At 57.4% G+C, this 19,367-nt stretch overlaps 5 protein-coding genes across 5 annotated transcripts; 3 read left to right on the top strand and 2 right to left on the bottom strand.

Moving 5' to 3' along the window:
* Positions 1–372: 372 nt before the first annotated feature.
* SLS55_003011 (uncharacterized protein) lies at positions 373–1,906 on the bottom strand (the record flags this gene model as incomplete). Its single annotated transcript, XM_066774491.1, has 2 exons — positions 373–1,025; positions 1,081–1,906. The coding sequence occupies 2 exons, from the start codon at positions 1,904–1,906 to the stop codon at positions 373–375; spliced, it is 1,479 nt and encodes a 492-aa protein (XP_066634610.1).
* Positions 1,907–3,057: 1,151 nt separating this feature from the next.
* Positions 3,058–3,840, bottom strand: SLS55_003012 (uncharacterized protein; the record flags this gene model as incomplete). Its single annotated transcript, XM_066774492.1, has 1 exon — positions 3,058–3,840. The coding sequence occupies one exon, from the start codon at positions 3,838–3,840 to the stop codon at positions 3,058–3,060; it is 783 nt and encodes a 260-aa protein (XP_066634611.1).
* A 4,509-nt stretch (positions 3,841–8,349) lies between these two features.
* SLS55_003013 (uncharacterized protein) lies at positions 8,350–9,462 on the top strand (the record flags this gene model as incomplete). Its single annotated transcript, XM_066774493.1, has 3 exons — positions 8,350–8,761; positions 8,818–9,060; positions 9,116–9,462. 3 exons carry the CDS (start codon positions 8,350–8,352, stop codon positions 9,460–9,462), a joined length of 1,002 nt encoding a protein of 333 aa, XP_066634612.1.
* Positions 9,463–12,941: 3,479 nt separating this feature from the next.
* On the top strand, positions 12,942–14,114 carry SLS55_003014 (uncharacterized protein; the record flags this gene model as incomplete). Its single annotated transcript, XM_066774494.1, has 4 exons — positions 12,942–12,950; positions 13,009–13,045; positions 13,101–13,168; positions 13,230–14,114. 4 exons carry the CDS (start codon positions 12,942–12,944, stop codon positions 14,112–14,114), a joined length of 999 nt encoding a protein of 332 aa, XP_066634613.1.
* Positions 14,115–16,189: 2,075 nt separating this feature from the next.
* SLS55_003015 (uncharacterized protein) lies at positions 16,190–17,945 on the top strand (the record flags this gene model as incomplete). Its single annotated transcript, XM_066774495.1, has 2 exons — positions 16,190–17,011; positions 17,109–17,945. The coding sequence occupies 2 exons, from the start codon at positions 16,190–16,192 to the stop codon at positions 17,943–17,945; spliced, it is 1,659 nt and encodes a 552-aa protein (XP_066634614.1).
* Between the last annotated feature and the right edge of the window lie 1,422 nt (positions 17,946–19,367).

Genomic DNA, 19,367 nt, shown 5'->3' on the forward strand with positions numbered 1-19,367 from the left:
TATGTTCACGGACTGATGGATGGAGAAGCGATTGATATGTGGGAAAGGGGTGAAGCGGAAGATGAGACTTTCACGATGACGTGATTCAAATTTCTTACTCCTCGCTTACGGTTTCTTACCCGTTTTGATACCTTTCCTACGAGTTGAACAGTACTTTACCTGTCAATAGATAATCCATTCTACTTAGGGGACATATGATCAACACTCACATCTGGTTAATGCAACCGGCGAAGCCCAGTCAATGAATCTACTCGGCGAAAACAGAAATAGCACGGTAATTTCTTGTTAAACCATCACATGCGCATAACCACACCACTCAGGGACCCATACCAAACCTTCATTCATCAATTCAACACATTAACCCCGATCTACTCAGAGCTCATCCCTCTTCTTCAAATTCCCACCCACCGCCCTCAACCTGAATAGCCCAATACTGTGCCTATCCACCTCCGTCTCAAACGACCCACCCGGCAACAACTGACCAACCTTCTTCCCAAACAGCGCCGTATGGTTCGCCTTCAACCCCTCCTCATAGCTCATCTTAGTCGCATTATACCTCGTCACGCTATCATCCTCGATCGTCGTCGCATTGCCCGCCAAGATGGCCGCGGCCTCCTCGTCGGACATGCGGTTGGCCCACAGATCGTACACGTCCCACGTCGTGCTCAGCTGCTCGGGGGCGAGGTAGGCGCCGGCGGTGGCCTCGTCGAGGAAGACGTCGCGGATGGTGGCGTTCATGGAGCGGCTGCTGTTGCCCGTGTTGATGAGGGCGACGGCCTTGTCGCCGTTGTCGAGGCTGCGCGTCCACAGCTGGATCTCGCCCATGCCATCATCATCAGTATCAGCGACAAAGTAGCGCCACACGCGATTGGCTGCGCTGGCCGAGGGGTCCTGGTTGAGGGCGATGACGGCCGGGTTGGAGTAGATGGCGAGGTTGGCCGGCGAGAGCGTGGGGATGTTGGTGCCCATGAGCAGCGGCGACGACATCAGCGACCACATGGAGAAGTGGACGACGTACTCGGAGTCTGCGGGCTATGTCAGCGACTTGGTTCGTGAAAAGTGGAATGCAGATGAACTCACCGGACTGGCCGCCGTTGCCGACTTCGAGCATGTCCATGTCGTTGAAGGCTCCAGGCTGCGAGCGGGGCACGATAGGCGCCATCTTGTTCAAGATGTTCATGACGGAGCAGTGGAAGCCGGGCCAGGCGCAAGGAGTCTCGGTACAAGGGCAGCGGGCATCGGGGCGCTGGAAGCTGTCGTAGATGTCGCCGCTCATGCGGTAGCTGTTGGAGATAGTGTAGGCCCAGTCGTAGGGGTCGTCGTTACCCCAATTGCACATCGCATACACGATGGGACGACCAGTGGCGTTGAGCGCCTTGCTCATGACATTGTACCTGTCAAAGCTGATCTTAGGCGTCCCTGACTGGCCCTGGTTATAGCAATTGTCATATTTAAGGTAATCCGTCCCCCACGACGCGAACAGGTCAGCGTCCTTCTGCTCATAGCCCAGACTGCCCGGGTAGCGACCGCAGGTGAAGATTCCGGCGGAGCTATACATGCCCCACAACATGCCTAGCTCGTGGACCTTGTCGGCCACATATTTCATGCCATTGGGGAATTTCTGCGCGTCATGGACAAGGTAGCCGGAGTCGTTGCGGCCGGCAGACCAGCAGTCATCGAGGACGACGTATTTGTAGCCCAAATCGCGCAGTCCGAAATCTACCATGGCTTGGGCGGTGTTGAGTAGGAGCTCCTCGGAAACGTCGCAGTGAAAGGCATTCCAGTTGTCCCAGCCCATCTGGGGAACCAAGTTTAGGCCATTGTACGAAGAAGCGCCGGGGATGACCACGTCGGCAGTGACGGCTGCGAGAAGGGTGACGAAGGCTGCAGCTAGCGAGGTGAGCATGGCGGCGGATTGGGGAAATGGGAGAGTAGAGTGGAGTGGTTCCGGAAGGCAGAGGACGGCTTATATATATATTTTTGCGGGGTAGAAAGCCATGGTACCTGGGTAAGATCAGCCGGGGATCGGGTGTCTAAGCGTGTCCCGGTGTAAGGTGAGGGGGTTGAGCGGCCGTGTCCCTGGTTCTGGGGAAATTGGACGAGCCGCATGCCATTGAGGGCGCGGAGGAGGCGGAGCAAAGGTGAAGCTAGCCGTGGCGGGCCTATGTGGAGTCGAAGGAGCGGATATTGTGCCTCTTGGCTGCAGACGCGGTGTTTGCAATGACGTCGTGAGTGCGGGGTGCAGCCGTTGAGGCTGACACAGGAACGGCAAAGTGGTTGCCGTTCCTGCCCAAGTACCCTGGCCCGAGAAGAGCTCGCCTGACGCTGCAAGCGAGCCTGCAATTATTTTCCTGTGCCGCTTCATCAGTCTTCTTTCCTCTCTTCCCGTCTCCACTCTCACACTCACACGTTCTCCACAGCTCTCCCCCGCCGCTTCCCATCTTCCCACGCCGCATGCACGCCCTGCACCTCAACACCACACCATCGCCCCACAATCCCAAAGCCTCCCGCAGCTAAGCCGGCGGAGGCCGCGCCAAGCGAAGCCGTCCCGCACCGCGGCGAAACCTGACAAGATGCCCCGCCATGATTTCGCCGGTGTTGAGCGCTGACGGAGCCGCTTTCTCACTTCCTGCCGTACCATATCTCGCCACCACATCCCGGAACTCTAATACCGTGCGGTGACACTCATACCACCCGTGCATACAACTACTAGCAGCTGCCAGATCCGCCTGCCGAGAAAGCCGGCCATCCGAAGAATGGTTCGGCAACTGAGCAAGATTAGCGTTTCCGTCGGTCTTTGTCCGACCCGTCCCTAGGCATCCCGTCCGACACGCCTGATTGCAACCTGATTCATGAATCCCTCTGTCATTATGCTCGCTACTAAAAGTCTGAGCAATGGAATGCTCGTGGCCCGAAACCTGTCTGGTCCAACGTCGGTCCGCAGATCCAGATGCGCTAGAAGCACCGCAGAACACCATAACCGTTAGCCATTCCAAACGACATCTCCCGGAATCCAACTGCCATTCTCCACTCATTCCCATCAATCTCAACCCACCATCACTGCTTCGCCTCCGCCTTCCTCCTCTCCATCAACTCCTCCCTCTCCTTCACCACCCTCGCCATCTCACTCCCCACCTCACTCCCCAGCCCCTCAAACCCCTTCACCACACCCTCCCTATCCCCCTCTGCCAACTCCTGACTCATCTTCCACTTCCCCGCCATGCTCGTCACCTCGACTTCCACACCCACGATCGCCTTCTTCAAGGCATCCACATACGGCGCCGGCGCATCCGCCACCTCCCACGGCTTCTCGTACCCCATGACCTCCGTCTCCGCCATGCGCGACAAGTCGGCCACCTGCTTCGCCAGGTACGCATCCGTCGCGGGGTCCTTGGAGTCGAAGTAGATCTTGGCGCGGCCGTAGACCTGCACGGCCGCGTAGTCCCACGTCGGCACCACCTTGCCCGTCGCCGGCTTGGTCGCGCGGTAGAACTTGGGCGTGACGTAGTGATGAACGGGCGCGTTGAAAAGGATGAGCACGTCCTGCTCGAGCGTCCGAGGGCCGGTGTTGGTACCGTTCTCCTTTTGCGACGAGAGGGATTCGATCATCGCCTTGGATTGCGGGTTCGCCCGCGCGATGTGGGCGCGCAGCGTGCCCAGCTCCGTCTCGGACGACTCGTCGCCGATGTCGAGGAGGAAGGGGACGTGGCTGGATTGGAGCAGCGGGAAGGTCTGCGCGGGGGATGGCAGCGCCGTCGTGAAGATTCCGAGAGGGTTGGCGCGGATGAAGGCGCGGAGGGTGGGGAGGTGGTGCTCGGCGTGGGCGGCGCGGAGGTACATGGTTGCAGTGTGGGTGGGTGCTGCTTTTTCTTGTTTATTCCCTTCTCCTTTCCTTCCTCTCTTTGAGTGGTGTTTTTAAACGGTTGTTTTGGTCTGGCTTGAGAACAAGGTCGTGCCCGTGTTTGAAGTGAACAGTCAGGGGTCGAGGCTAGCGGTTGTGATCGGGATACGTAGACGTGTGTCGAAGCCGCGGTGTTCTCTCCTTCCACCGATTGGGACCGAACACAGAGGACGAGAGACCCTTTTTCAACGCTTTCAACTGCCCTCGAAAACTACAAGTATGACTCCCACAGGGCGTGCGAACCCGTTGACAAGTATCCCATTCTTGAAGCACCCGTGCGTAGTGATTAATCAAAACCAACGCCATTGGCCAGAGAAGGAGTCACAGGACGCAAGCCTGGCCTCCCCCACAATCGATAAGCTCTTCTCCGCGGGTTTACCGGCTGCACCTGCCTAGATAGGCAAGCCGGGCGTCAAAGGCGGACGCGTTAGCGTGGGTCTTTTGGCAGCACGGGGAAAGTTGCCCCGGTTGTGAGAGGTCCCGATGCGTCGCCGGGTAGGTACGTTTCTGGTCATCGCATGCTGGCCGAGAACCATCATCGAACGGTAAGCTCTGCATGTGTCGGAAGAAGATGACTACTTCTCCCCTTTTCTTTTTGGTAATCGATTGAGTATCTTTGCGTAGCTTATGAAACCTGACGTTTGATGTAACGTAGGGAGTCAGTCCAAGTTTGGAGTAAGAAACCATTGCTCGTCTAGCGTTGGAACTCGGCTCATTTTAGAGCGAGTCAAAGTAAGAGGCAGGTTTTAGGGAGTGAGGGAGGCAAAAGGTATTGAACGAATTGTGGCAGACGAGAAAGAGCTGTGGTCGCTCTCAAATATTAAATATCTGGACGGGCGGGCGAAACCTTCCCGTTAAAGAACACCCGCAATCGGAGCGCCACTCCCTGCCTGTGCTCGTCAAGTGCATATTGCTGGATCCCCTGCATCTGTACCTTGACGGGTATGCAGTCCTCTCTAGCCATGAGCGTCAATCCGTTAGCGATCCCAAGAGGACTACATTCACCAATGAGACAGCCAGGCCATGACCAACACTGAGTTCTCAGTAGGTGCCAGAAAGGTAAAGAGCTTTGCTCGAGAGATCAACTTATGTTCGGCCTCTTCATCTTTCTTTGAGTAAGCGGACCGCTGTGCTGCTAGGCGTACCATATGCAAGATGGCGCTTCCAGATTCAAAAGAACGGCCACGTTTGAAGAAGACTTGGGTCTTATCACTAAATTACTTTGCGATGAAATATTTGCTTTAATCCGCGTTCACAATAGTTCGCAACCCCAGCACTGATTCAACCTTGGTGATGGTTTTGATCCCTCCTCGCTATCCTGACACAACATACGCGACACGCAAAATACGCGCAAATCCTATGTAGGACCTTAAACGGCACCGTCTTCTTCCAACAGTTGGCAAGATCGCGGTCTCTCCCGGTTTAGGTATGCTTTTCCCTACGCACGAGCCCCACGCTCCACCCAGGCCATGTGCTGGCTGCTGCCCGACCTCCACCTTCGAACGTAGTCGTAGCGCGGAATTGAACATGATTGGATGCGAGGGGCAGTAAGCCTGCGCTCCGTGTTTCCCATCCGCCCTTCTGGCAAGGATCACCAATCGAGAATAGTCACAGCGAAAGCCATGAGTTCCTTGCGTTCAACGTCTCAGGGCGGCGGAGTCATGGCTGCCGCGATGCTCATCGGATGGTGCTCCATTGGCGACCCGCCATGGGTGCTTTCCCCTTGCTGCTGATGCCATCCCCACGCCTCTTCCAGCTGCGATCGTGCCTTTGCGGTTGGCCAGCCATGTCGTCTCTCCGTTTTGTAGAGGAAGTCGTAAAGTTGTTTTTGTTCTGCTGAGTGGACGAAGCGATCGCCGCCTGACGCACGGGCGGAATCAGTGTCCGAGTTCACAATCAATAGCAAAAATAATGCTGACTTGGCGGGAAACGGGACACTTACAAAGAGCTACCGCCATGCAAGCGATGAGGCTCGCTGGTGGGGCAAACTCGTTGGATTGCGCGAGACCGCAGAGCTTTCGGACGTCTTCCTTGGCTTTCTCCTTTTTGCACATTGCGGGTCAGACATTGAGCTTGAGAGCCGTGAGACACAGGAAAATTCGGCATGTGCTTACATCCATCTCCGCAACCGCCCGTCTCCGCAGCGGGCCCAGCTTCGGCACGGTCGGGTCATGAACCACGAGCAACAAATGCGCCTCGATCGTATACGAATACCCCATCACTAGTAGCAGCACAGTCAGTAAACGGCATACCAATCCCAACCCCTTCCATGCAAAAACAAAATAGAAAAAAGACCCCGACCAAAAAACACTTACCATGCCAATCCGCCTGAAACCGCACATCCGGAAACATGCCACCCTCCCCGTCCTCCCCTCCCGCCCCGCAGCGATCCCACCCGCCGAAAAACGGCTCAAACCCAGCTGGCACGCTCCGCCACCACCTCTCATTCTCCTCCATCAGCGCGCGCCACCTTGCCACCTGCTCCTCCCTCCCCATGCCCGTCGCCGTGCCGAGGGTGACGTTCATCGCGGCGCCGCAGTGCGCGATGGCGCGCTCGCACCAGACCCAGTCGGGCGCGGCGCCGAAGCCGTGGTCGACGACGTAGCCGCACACGGCCGGGTCCATGCCGACGGGCTGCTGCGTCTGCGGCGCGATCCAGACCTCCTGGCGGAACGCGCTCCAGTACGCCGCCCGCCGCAAGCCCGACGGCGGCAGATTCCCCGGCAGGCTCGTGGTGGCGGCCCGGATGATGGCCTGCGACCCCGTCAGGTGCCCGCGCGCGTCGGCGCCCCAGACGTGCACGTCCATCTCCTCGAGCATGCGCAGCACGACGGTCGCCGCGAGCAGGGTCGTCGCTGCATCTGCGTCGACGGTCACGCCGTCGGCGGCGCCGTGGTCCGACAGCGACGGGATCAGCGTCGATAGGCACCGCTGGTAGTACCGGTCCGCGACGTACGCGTCGATGGCGGCCACGCCCCCGCCGCCGCCGCCCGACGCCGCCGTCTTCCAGTGCAGCATGCGCGCGGAGATGGCGAGGATGGCGTTGGCGAGGGTCGCGTTGGTGCGCGCGAGTTGGGGTACTTCGTGGCGGAAGTAGCGGTAGGGGTCGCAGAGGTCGAACTTTTTTGGGGTGGGGTGTTTTTGTTAGTTTTGTGTGTGTGCTGGTGATGGGGTTTTTGATATAAAGGAGGGGAGGGGTCTGTCGGCTTACGAAAGTGGAGATGTGCTCGATGTAGAAGCGGAGGAGCATGGCCTCCTGCTCCGAATTGAGCGGCCATTGGTCGTTCAGAAACGATTGACCGGGGGAGGGTGCGATTGAGATGGACGGTTCTGGTACTGCATGGTGATTGGGGTGGTGCGAGCGGCTCAGCTCTCGTAATGCTGCGTATGTCGGAGAAGAAGCGTACGATACTACACTGTCGAGACGATGGTTGCTGAAAGGAGATGCGACTGAGCGAGAGGGATAGTTTTGATCCTGCAACACTGGCGGAGCGCTAGCGGTAGGGCTGGGATCGACGTCTAGGAAGCTGGCGTCCGGTATGGGTATGTCTTCGGGAATTGACTGTTGCGGTGCTAGGGGAAGGGGGGCCTCTTGCGGCGGCGGAACATTCTCTTCGGGCTCCTCCTGGCTGCTGTCTGCATCGGCACCGCCATCAATCACTTCGGCCGTTTCGTCCACAAAGTCAACTACCAGAGGTCAGAGGGTGCAGGCGACGCATGTGGGACGGCGGGACCTTTTGGTGGAATGGGCAGCCAAATTTGCTTCTGGCCGGGCTCGCTCGGGGCGTTGAAGTGCCGAAACCTGCGCGGCGGCTCGCGGACACAACGGCGGCCTGCGCGCTCGCATTTCTTGCACTTTGGTAGGTTCTCATCGCCTGCGGGATGCCGTCAGCTGCGCAGTGCCAGCACCAAGAGGACAGGGTTTCTGCAGACACTTGTAATGTCGAGCACGACAGTATGTGCTGCACGGTCACTCGTCGATCAGCCGGACGCTGGTCCACCGGAAGAAAGGGCCGCCACTCACCACGACATAATCTGCTGGGACGGGGGTCGAGGGAGGTGGAGTGTGAAATGGGTGTTCAGCTGTGGCGGGGGCTACTTTCTGCTTTGATCCTGCTTTCGGCGACCGATTCCGCTGATTGACGTCTGTGTGCCGCTCCCAAATGGACCGAAAATGCGGGGAACCTTCTGCGGGGCGGCCAGAGGCACAAGCTCCGGACGGCGTGCTCTCGCCCCAGTCTACGGCCTTTCTGATTGGGTTCACCGCCGCCGCCATTGGACGATAAGAGCGTCCACGCAGTAAAACACTCCGACCGCTGTCTTCCTCTTGTGCACTCCTTTACCACACGTGGCGGCAGTCGACAAAGCCGTATATAAATCCAGCCTTCATTGCGCCGGACTAAGATACATCAACGACTCGAACTCCATCTACCCCGCATTCGTCCGCAATGCCTCACGCAGCATCGCCGGAGCTCGACGCCAGCTGGCCTGGCTGCAAACTTTATGTGAACGACGGCCAGCTAGGCCCTGCAGAAATTGCGCCACTGAAGCCATCAAGTCCAGACGAGCCCATCGAGGAGTTGCGCAAGAAGTACGACGAGAACGGCTATGTTTTCCTGAAGGGGCTGCTGCCTCGCGAGGACGTCCTCAAGTGTCGCGAGAAGTACTTTGCCATGATGGCTCCCAGCGGCGTCCTGAAGCCCGGCACCGAGCCCGTTGAGGGCATCTTCGACGACTCCAAGAATAACGCCGATTACCCGGGCATTGGAGCAGGCGCCGTCGGCGGAAATGGCCGTCCTGGAGAAGACACCGCCGCTACCTTCGTTGACCTAGCCCTGAAGGCGCATTACGAGGAGTGGTGTAAGTAAATCCAAGATTTCCCGCTCATGAACACGCGGCTCACTTGTGTTGTGCAGACTGCGAGAATTTCGTCCAGCACCCCATTCTGCGGAACTTCATCGGGAAAATGTCCGGCTGGGACGACAAGACGCTGGGTCTGCGCCGGACGCTGCTCAGGAACAACACGCCGGGAAACCACGCCATCGGGGTCCACTACGACCAAATCTTCCTCCGCTACGGCCAGCCCAACTCGTTCACCGCATGGGTGCCCATCGGCGACATCGACATCCGGGGCGGCGGTCTTATCTACCTGGAGAACAGTAAGACTCACGTCCATTCAGGCATTTCCGAGCTGCTGCTGACGACTAGGTATAGGCGACAACCTGGGCCAGACGATTGAGAAGGACTTCACCGAAAAGGCCAAGGCGGCAGGCTTCAACGACGAGGAGACCAAAAATGCCTTCAACCAGAACATGATGGGCACCGGTCTCCTCGCCGACGGTCCCGCACAATTTGGTCGGGACTACCAGAGGAGGTGGTTGCTGACGAACTACGAGGCTGGCGATGTTGTTTTGCACAAGCCCCATATGATCCACGCTTCGACCATCAACCATGACCCGCACAACAAGATCAGGCTTGGTACTGATCTGCGGTTTGTGGATGCATCGGGCGAGTATGACAAGAGATGGACGAATCACTACGAATTTGGTGATGGCGTATAGAAGATTTCGGGTGAGCAAGGGCGTAAGGAGATATCGACATCCCGTACAAGCGGAAGTAGTGCATCGTTTTTATTCCAATAAACTCCACGGTTGGGTCAAAATGTTCCGGATATTGCATCCAGCGGGAGCCATCCCAATACCAGAGTGATGACGCTGCCGAGTAGATGACCATGTGGGACTAGAGCGAAAGCACCGACTTGATCCTCAAGAGCCGAACTCAGTCAGGTAGGGCGAGTTCAGGGTCATGAACAGAAGGGATCATGCTTCCGAGCCAGAGGAACGAGGTTTCTTGCGGCCACGGGATTCCTTGTGTTGAGGTCCTTGTGGCTGAGCAAGCTCGGTGAGGCCGAGTTCCTGCTCAAGGTCATGGACCAGGTCGTGAAATTGCTCCACATTGTCCAGTTTCTCATGTCTGGTCTCCACGTTGGCTTGGAACCACCGATACGGACAACCTTGGTTCATTTTAAACTGGTAGAACGCCACTGCGTTATCAAAACGATTGGCAATAAGGTTCTGGGTTTGGTTCCAAAGGACTGTCGTGGACCCCTGGAAGAAAATCGAACCCTCTGCATCACACTCGCGTAAGCGGTCATGAATACATCGGGACAAAGAAAAATGTCCATGAAGCCCAACGAGGGGCGAATCTCGGTGTTACAGTCGGCTATTGAAGCAAGGATGAAGTCGTCGACAAGGTTTCTCGAGTTCTGCTGGTGTGGTTGACTCGAGCTTGGGTGCGTTTTTGCCTACCAACATCGCCCAACATAATTTGTGGTCTCGCGTGCGCGGAGAGCAGTACCCGAATACAGGATCCACAGTCATTTGAGCCCTCTCTGGTCGATCCATAGACGCTCTTGGAGGACCCGGATGCGCGTTTTGTTCGCCTCACTTTCTTCAGCGGCCAGCCGACTTCGGAATGACAAATAAGAGTCTCTTTGATTGAGCCCTCAACTGAAGAAGGTGTTCGAATATCATGGCCACTGGAGTAGAAAAATTCCGATATGAGTGTTGACACACGCAGAAAGGTGAGAAATGGTATGAACAAACTACTTCAAAATTTTTGTGTCGACTAAGCGAAGTCACGTGCAAAAAGAAACCGTCAAGTGCTGGACCACTACTAAGGACGAGGGCTCAGGGGTACTGTGGTATGTACAAAAGACTAAGAAGAAAAGGTTCCCATGGATTGGAACTTGATGGAAAGACCACGCAGACACAGTAAGCGATTCCGTAAAGATTGCACTAGGCATTGCTGAGTGCAATTAAGTGGGTAAATGATTCGTGTACAACAATGGAGGAACAGGAGGTAATGTTTCCCATTAGCAGCAGAGCTCAACCAAGAGAGACCGAGCAGTGTCGTATATGGCTAGCGTCTGCCGAGTTCATGATCTTCACATCAACTCCTCAATGCCACATGATACATTGCGGAGTTCATATTTGTCAAGAAGAATAGACATCAGCTTCATGACAACAAGCCGCGCAATGTTGCAGCGGATGATGAACGAAAAGGCCAAATCGGTATGCCTTTACTCCAGTCGCAACGGTAAGCTAGTCCGAGAGAGGTTGCTGCTACTTGTTCACAGCCTCAAGAAAAGCCGCTAATCAGAATCCGCAAGAGACTGCGAGAAGGAGCCAATGATTCCATCCTTCAGCAGTGCAGCGTTGCTCTGATGGTGCCACACTTCTGGCTGTATTTCGGTGGGACCCGCACGCAGTGGGGATGAAAAGATTCGACACGATGCTGCCTGGAACGCCGGGCTGCCTCGCTGTCTACATCATGGTGCATGCCCTCGTGTATTTGAAATGGCATCCGTAGATGGAAGCGACGCTGCGGGAGCAAGTGAAGCATGAAAGAGGCGTCCGGCAGGCAGGCTTGGCCAGGAATTGCCGACAGATGAAACTGCAGCACGGCAGCGCCACCGTCGGCTGCACATGGATCGGAGGCTCATCTCGCGTAAGCGGATGGTGATAGAGGCACTGTGCCGCAGGGGCGAAGTGGTAGTGGGGAGAGAGCAGGGCATTGTGCCGCTTCGGGATGTGCAGCCGCGCGCCCCGACGCCAACCGAGCCCAAAACGTCAACCGCGATCGGCACCCGCACCGCCCAACTGTCTCCCGTCGCGACCTGCCACGCCCCATCCAACGCGTCTCCTCACCCAGGGTGCCGGTTAGCCCAGGCACCTGCATCCGCGAGGCTGGAAACTGCATCTGCGCACTCAGAAGCGGTGCCGAGTCCTGAAACACCACCGCGTCCGCCCACGATGGCGAGCCGTTGCACCTGCGCCCTGAGGCCGTTCGTTCGTTTCAGCGGGTACCATGCAGCGGGCACCAAGGAGCGGGCCTCTCCCGCCGGTTAGCCCGCGCCCTTGCGCAATTGCGGATGATTTGCTGGGCACCACCGTCTGGCCCCCATCAACCGACCCGCCATGTCCCGTTTGAGCCGAGTTCCTGCTCCATCACGAGCTCGAGCTCGAGCCCCGTCCGGCGCCGGCACCAGTGCGCTTTCCTGGGGGATGCGCCGTCACTCTCAGCTGTTTTGTGGAGCCCCCGTTCCCATCCACGCCGCTCGCCTGGCTCTCTCTGTCCACTCGCCCGTCGGGCTGCTTCCTTCAGCCCACTTTCCCTCTCCTTTGGTGCCAAGAGGCTGGTTGAGAATTTCTGTTGCGTAAATCTTGCCCGCATCCAGTCCATGGCCGCGCTCTCCGTCAGCATGGCACCGGGTGAAGGTCTGGCCTCTCTCCCCCGTCGCCGTCGGGCTGATCTGCCGCAAATATACTCCGGGTGTTATCACTATGCCTTCTGCCTATTCCTGGCCCCAACCGATCGACCTCCCTGCCTCCTACATACGCCCGTACCTGCCGGATGCCATTGTCGTGGGATCATCAAGCTACGGGATGGATCTTGGATAACATCCTGATCAGCCCTCCTACCTAAGCCTTCTCTTCGCCCTCCCACTGGCTCACCTGTCTCTCCGATTTTCGCCTTTCTTGCCAACCGCCCAGCCATGCGGTTCCTCTGGCTGCTGGTGCTCGTGCTGAGCCCGCTGCTCGCGCTGGCGCAATCCAACCCTCTCGAGTCAGTCTTGGAAGCGCTACCAGCGTGCGGGGTATGTATGCAAGTGGCCTCTTTACTACGCTCTCGCGCCGAAAGTTCAACGGCTGACCGCATCTCTTAGAAAACATGCCTCATGTGGGGTATCCAGCAATCCGAATGCTCCGCAACAAATGTCACATGCATTTGCACCGATGCAGCGCTGAAGAATTATGTCGAGGGCTGCGCCCTGGCCGAGTGCACCACCAAGCAGGCACTGTTCACCAAAAATGTCACCCTATCTTCTTGTGGGGCAGAGTATCGGGATAGGACTAAACATGTCTCATACATTGGCGTCGGCGGAGCCATTATCGCTCTAATCGCCATCTTCATGCGGCTGTTGGCCCGCCTACCAGTGCTAGGTGGTGACTTTGGGTGGGATGATGCCGTGATGTTGATGACGCTGGTGAGTGCACTGCTGGTTGTGGGCGTGGAAGGGTTTCGCTGACGTTGATTGCATCCAGCCGGTCATGATACCACTCTCAGTCCTTTCAGTTGTCCGTAAGTCACCACCAGATCTAGAAGCCTACCACCATTCGCTGACCGCCATCACCAGTTGCCGATGCAGGATTAGGCAAAGACATGTGGACGGTCACACCCAAGGACATCACGCACATCCTCTATGTCCGCCACCACTCATCCCTCCCTCCCAGCAACAGCCGAGCTAACGGCGTAAACCCCACAGATCTACTACTTCGACGAATCCCTCTACATCACCTCCCTCTCCCTCGTCAAAATCAGCATCTGCTGCTTCTACCTGCGCATCTTCCCGGACCGCCGCTTCCGCATCTACGTCTACATTGTCATCTTCCTCTGCGCCGCCTACGCCATCACCTTCGTCACGGCCGTCTCGCTGCAGTGCAACCCGGTCAACCTCGCGTGGAAGCACTGGGACAGCGAGGAGAGCGGCGGCAGCTGCATCAACCTCAACGCGCTGGGCTGGTCGTCGGCGGCGGCCAACATCGCGCTCGACCTGGTCGTCATCACGCTGCCGCTGCCGCAGGTGCTCAAGCTCGTGCTCAGCGCCCGCCGCAAGCTGCACGTCATGGCCATGTTCTCCGTCGGCCTCTTCGTCACCGTCGTCTCCATGCTGCGCCTCAAGTGGATGATCCAGTTCGCCAACAGCACCAACGTCACCTGGGACTACGTCCCCATCGGCTATTGGTCCACCATCGAGGTCCACGCCGGCATCCTGTGCGCCTGTCTGCCCGCCGTGCGCGCCCTGGTCTACAAGTGCTTCCCCCGCCTGCGCGAGCGCGGGTCGACCCGGAGCGGGAAGTACGGGAAAGGCGGCGGCAGCAGCAGTTACTATGGGAACGCGGGGAGCGGTAGTAGGGGCGGCGCGATCGATACGAGCACGAGCATCGTGCAGAGGGTGAGCAAGGCGGGGGAGGAGTGGGTGAAGCTGGATGAGGTGGAGAGTTTGGAGCGGGAAGTCAAGGGTGGGTGTAAGGATGCCATGGGGGACGACGGTAGGGTATACTACAGTGGAAGAGGCGGAGGAGACGAAGTGGCTGTTGGGCACCCCCCAGGCATGGTGGTGAGCGCGACGTGTTATCATGCTATTTGAAAAGGCATCGGACGATGACAGAATGACTGCTTTCTTTTTATTCCCCGTACTTTGGGCGAGGTTCTATTTTGTTTCTCTCTGCTTTGTTATGAAAAATCTAATGAAGGGCGCGGGTGGTTCATTGGGCGGCTCTATCGGTGCTTTAAGATCAGAAAAAGGGGGATACCTTGTATAGCATCTACACAGAAGCTGTAGCATACAAAGGCGCGCAAGCATGACGTCTACGAACGACGCTGTCGGCGTTCATTCACCAGTCGTGGTGTGACCGGTCACTCATCATGCACGTCTTTCACATGTCAGCAGCAAAAAGCAAAAGCAATATGAGAAGGGCTAGCATTCAGAGCTACTTCCCTTCCAAGTAACATTGGGGCGGCCTACGACGACGGGGACCCACATTTCGTAGGGCTTGCTACGCGTTGCTGTCCCGTTCAGGGGACCCAGGACAACGACACCCTTTCGGAGAAATGAGCCGGAACATTCGGGCTTTTGTGGAGTGGCTGGCTGTGTGTGATGGCAGCTCGGAAGGATTGGAGGGGAGGACCTTCCCGTTCGGGTTACACGCCCGGTAATCTTTGAAGCTTGATGTTTGAAGGAGATGCGACGTTCCGCTCTGTGGGATTTCGTGATCGGCCCTGCATGGGAGGGGTGAAGGCTTTGGTTGGGCGGTTGTCGGAGGGTTCCGGTGGCTTTAGGCCGGCTTTCATGGTGAATTGGGTTGCCAGGAGTGGGATCCTAATCGATAATAAGCAAATGCTACGGTGGGAGGACGTTAGGAAGTCTGTCTGAGCTCTGTGACGGGATAGTATTTGCGATGCAGCAGAACTATTTCGCTTAAAGATTTCATGGGTAGCTCACGCATAATGCGTAGCAAAAGTGTTGGGTTATGCTGTGTGCGTTATGCGCAGGCATTGTGCAAATCAACTCGACTTGATTGGCTGCATGTCGGACTCTGGTTCCAGTTGGAAGAGATATATTTGGCAAGAGGAGCCGTGCGGTGATAAAATACTCTTTGTGCGTGGCGTTTGACGTTGCACCCGACTGGTAGATGTTGCTTTTCTACAGCTCGGTGAGGGTATGGGTGTGGACGGACGACATGCTTCGCTGCCACGTTACACAGCGCTCGACACACTCATAAATAAAGCTTGCAGGACAAACTGTTATCGTCCCATTTACAACATTTCATTTAATTCAATTGGCTGTAATTCTGAATCATTCGAAGCATTACACTATGAGGCTGCGTCTTTCCTCTCAAGCAGTAAAAAGTGCTACAATGCTTTCTCCATGTCGTATAGCATGTTACCATCGGTCATGGAGTTGTAGTAATTGTTTCTGGCGGAGAAGTCGAGATAGGACATGAAAGTAAGTGTAGGTAGGGAATGCGCCCGCGCGAAGCTTGACGTCATCACCTTCTGCCCTCATTCCAAGCGACAAACAACATTTCCCAATCCGCACACCAAGCCAGTCACAGGGCGCTAGAACAAAGATATCAATTCCCATTCAAGCACCAGACATATCGATCCTTCCCTGCCTCCCGATGCGTAGCCGCGGATCTAAGCGGTCGGCAATCTTTGACGTCTGCCCTCAATGCTTGGAGATCGATCCTGAAGATCGGCGCTTTTCCTCATACAGCCGCTCTTGACTACTATCGTCTACCGCTCCCCTTCCTCCCGACGCTTGGAAATGCCAGTCATGACGCAAAGGAAAGATGGCTGGAGAGCTTGTCACAGCTGCCATCATGCGCCTGCACACGCGCCTTTCGACGAGTCAAAAACCTCAGGGGCCCTTCTTCTCCGTTGCTTACCATCCCTTGATTGATCTGAACCCCCGTTACACGAGAAAACGACTCAATAGGCTGTGAAGTCTACGGAGTGTATTTCCGTTTGACGACGAGGAACGACTTGTCTCATTCATGCCCGCTTCCAGAGAAGAACCGCCGCTGCTGCCAACGACAAACATGGCGAATAAGGAGGGAAAGAAGAAGGTGCTCGTGGTGGGAGCCGGAGCAGCTGGTACGCGCAACCCCACACCACCAAGTACCAAAATGCAACCCACACTGACACCTCGGCTGCACAGGCATGTCTTGCGCGCACCACCTCTCGCAGCACCCGGACAAGTTCGCCGTCACCCTCATCGACAGCGTCTCCTACTGCGGCGGGCAGGCCTTCTCGATCCCCATCGACGCGCAGAAGCACGGCGCATCATGGCTGAACCAGGGCGTGCAGGGCGGGTCGTACATCTTCCACCACACGCTCACCATGTTCGCGCGGCAGGGCCACGCCGCGAACCCGGTGAACTTGCACGTCTCGTTCGGCAAGGGCGACACCTTCTGGACCAACGTGTACCCGACGCGGCTGCTCGAGCGCCACCAGAAGGAGGTCCGGCGCTTCGCGCGCATGCTCGGTATCGTGCGCGCCTTCGAGCTATTCTTCGCGCTGCTGCCCATCAAGCTGCTCATGCGGCTGTTCTGCTTCTCGGCCGAGTTCGCCAACGCCGTCGCGCTGCCCATGATCGCGCTGTTCCTGGGCACCGGCAACTACACGCCCGACGTGCCCACCATCATCCTCGAGCGCATCTGCACGAGCCCCACGTACGGCATGTGGTACCCGCCGGACGACAAGAGCATCGCCAGCAATGAGCCGCCCATGGTCGTGTTCCCCAACTTCGGCGTCTTCTACGAGGACTGGCGCAAGGACCTCGTGAGGCGCGGGGTCGAGGTGCGGTTGTCGACGGAGCTGACGCAGGTGGTGAGGCGCGACAAGAAGGGCGTTGTGGTCAAGACGATCAAGCGCACGCCGGCGCCCGACGGCCACAACCCGGCGAGCGCGTGGGCGCCGGAAGACCCGGCCAGCAACGCCGATGCCGATGCGGACGAGACGGAGGAGCGGTACGACGAGCTGGTGCTGTGTTGTCTGTACGTCATCGAGAGCCTCACTTTCCCGCCGATTACCCCATCGGGAAGGATCTCTGGCAGGGCCTGTGCACGCTAACTGTTAGTCTTCTTCCAGGGCCGACACCGCTAAACGCCTGCTCGGTAAGACGGCGTCGTGGCGCGAGCGGCGCGTGCTCGGGGCGGCCAAGTTCTCCGACGACATCACCATCACGCACTGCGATGCCGACTACATGCGGCGGCACTACGAGAACGGATTCAACCCGGAGCAGGCGGTGACGAGCCTGGGCGGCGTGGACATGACGGAGCGGTGCGAGCGCGCGAAGAAGAGCTTCAAGCCCATGTACTACATCAAGCCGTACGAGCAGGACATGACCAAGCTCGAGATGTGCTTCGACTGCACCAACTACCAGGCCCAGTTCCCGCCCGACGTGGATTTCGACGACCACGTCTTCCAAACCATCTTTCTCAACAAGGAGCGGGACGGGCACCTCTGGACGGATGACGAGATTGACGAGTCGAAGGTCATCAGGAAGGACTGGTGGCATCAGCTCTGCCACTCGTGGACACACTACGCCTTCGTTGTGCCGTGGATGTGGCTGCTGCAGGGCCGCCGCCGCACTCGCTTTGCTTCTTCTTGGACTATGTTGAACGCCCACGAAGTTGCTATCATGAGCGGCATCGCTGCCGCCGTCGACCTGGGCGCAAGGTATCCTGAGGATTTGGAGAGGGATAAGTTCGCGCTGCTGTGCTTTAGGCTATACTACCTGCTCGTGTACGGCAGGTGGTATCGCAGGAAGGCTGCGAAGAAGGGTGAGGGTGAGGATTGGGCATCTGGGCTATACGGGAGTGTGTACAAGGGTCCAGGTGTCGTGGAAGAGGAAAGACTGATGTGGAAGGAGGAAGTTAAGAGGGGTAATTCGCTTGAAGCGAAGCGGAGCTGAGCGGATGGAACACTAATACGTAAAAAGATAGGAGGTGAGTGTAGATATGTAGATAATAACTGTCTGCGACTTTAGCATGAACGAGAATGAATTTTAGATTAATGTGCGATGCCTGTGCGGACGCATTGACAGAATGCGATAAAATATGAGCTCTGGGAGCGCGTCTGAAGTTGCAATCTTCGACGAGAGAAGTGGCATTCCACAACCAGGCACTGTCAAGCTGGTTATGTCATTTTCAGGAGGACAGTATGCGATTTGCCAAACGCGCAAGCATCTCTGGCTGGGGACGCAAGGTTCATGACGTGCATCGCAATCTCGCGAAGCCCAAGCTCGGCCCGGGTGAGCCGAGGGATATGGAAGGATCGGATTGGAAAGGGGTGATGGGATCAGAATGGTGATTGGCAGGCGACAGAACATTCCACACGAATCCCCGCAGTCATGGTGAGGGTGCGCGGTGCTGGGACGGAAATCGGCATGTTTGGCGTTGATGATGACGACTAAAGGGATGGGGGGCCGGCGGCGGGATGAAAGGACGGTAGGGCCCGGACCGCGATCCAGGATCTTGTCTAGACGCAACGGGTGAGACGGCAAGTGAATCAGGTATAGGGCCAGAACGGCGACTTGTCGTGGCCTGCCCACAAAGCGCATGGCTGCCTTCCAGCTGCGGCGCGGTTTGGGCTGCTTTGTTGCGAAGAGCCTTTGTTCACGGGCGCCTGGGCCTGCAAAAACAAGGCAAGCGAGCGGAGGGGAGGGGCCAGGTGTGGCGCTATTGATTGTGGAGGTGGCGCAGTGCGTCGGCTTTCTCGAAAAATCCTGCCACCTGCACAGCGACAGCGTGTCAGCAGGGATTTGCGTTTCGGTAGATCGAAGGATGCAGATTTGCGAGGGCTGCGAGCGAGATCTGCCCACTCGTCCTGGCTCTCCTCTTCTCTTCTCTCCAACTTCGCCGGGGGCCGCAACAGCCTTCGAAAGCAAACTTGTAGACGCCGTTGGGGTCGCAAAGCAGCAAATACCTACGTATTCGCTTGGGTAGTGCGCAAGGGTGCCGAGGTGGCGCAGGTGTAGCCCGATGTGATGTGGATCGGCACGACAAATCGACATCTCGCGTGCGGTTGAACGACGTAAGGAGAAGGGATAGCGCGGGTGCGTTGGTTGCTTCCATGGCCGGCAGCACAGCTGAGTTGTGTGTTCACAGCTGCGCAATGGATCAGCACCTAGCTGGCGGTGGAGCAGTCGTCATTAGAGTTGGTGTTCCCCATGCGACGATCACGCAGCGTGGGCGGCAGTGTTTCGGAGGCGGGCCTGTCGCAAAAACCACTGGCCCAGGGCCGCCCTCGCCTGGCCCCGGGCGCTTGCGCTCGCGGCTCGCAACGTCGGCCAGCCCGGCCGCGGGCTGCTGGAGCTGTGGCGGTCGAGCCGCTG

Source organism: Diplodia seriata (assembly GCF_021436955.1).
Source record: "Diplodia seriata strain FDS-637 chromosome Unknown scaffold_3, whole genome shotgun sequence".
In the NCBI taxonomy this organism is placed as follows: domain Eukaryota; kingdom Fungi; phylum Ascomycota; class Dothideomycetes; order Botryosphaeriales; family Botryosphaeriaceae; genus Diplodia; species Diplodia seriata.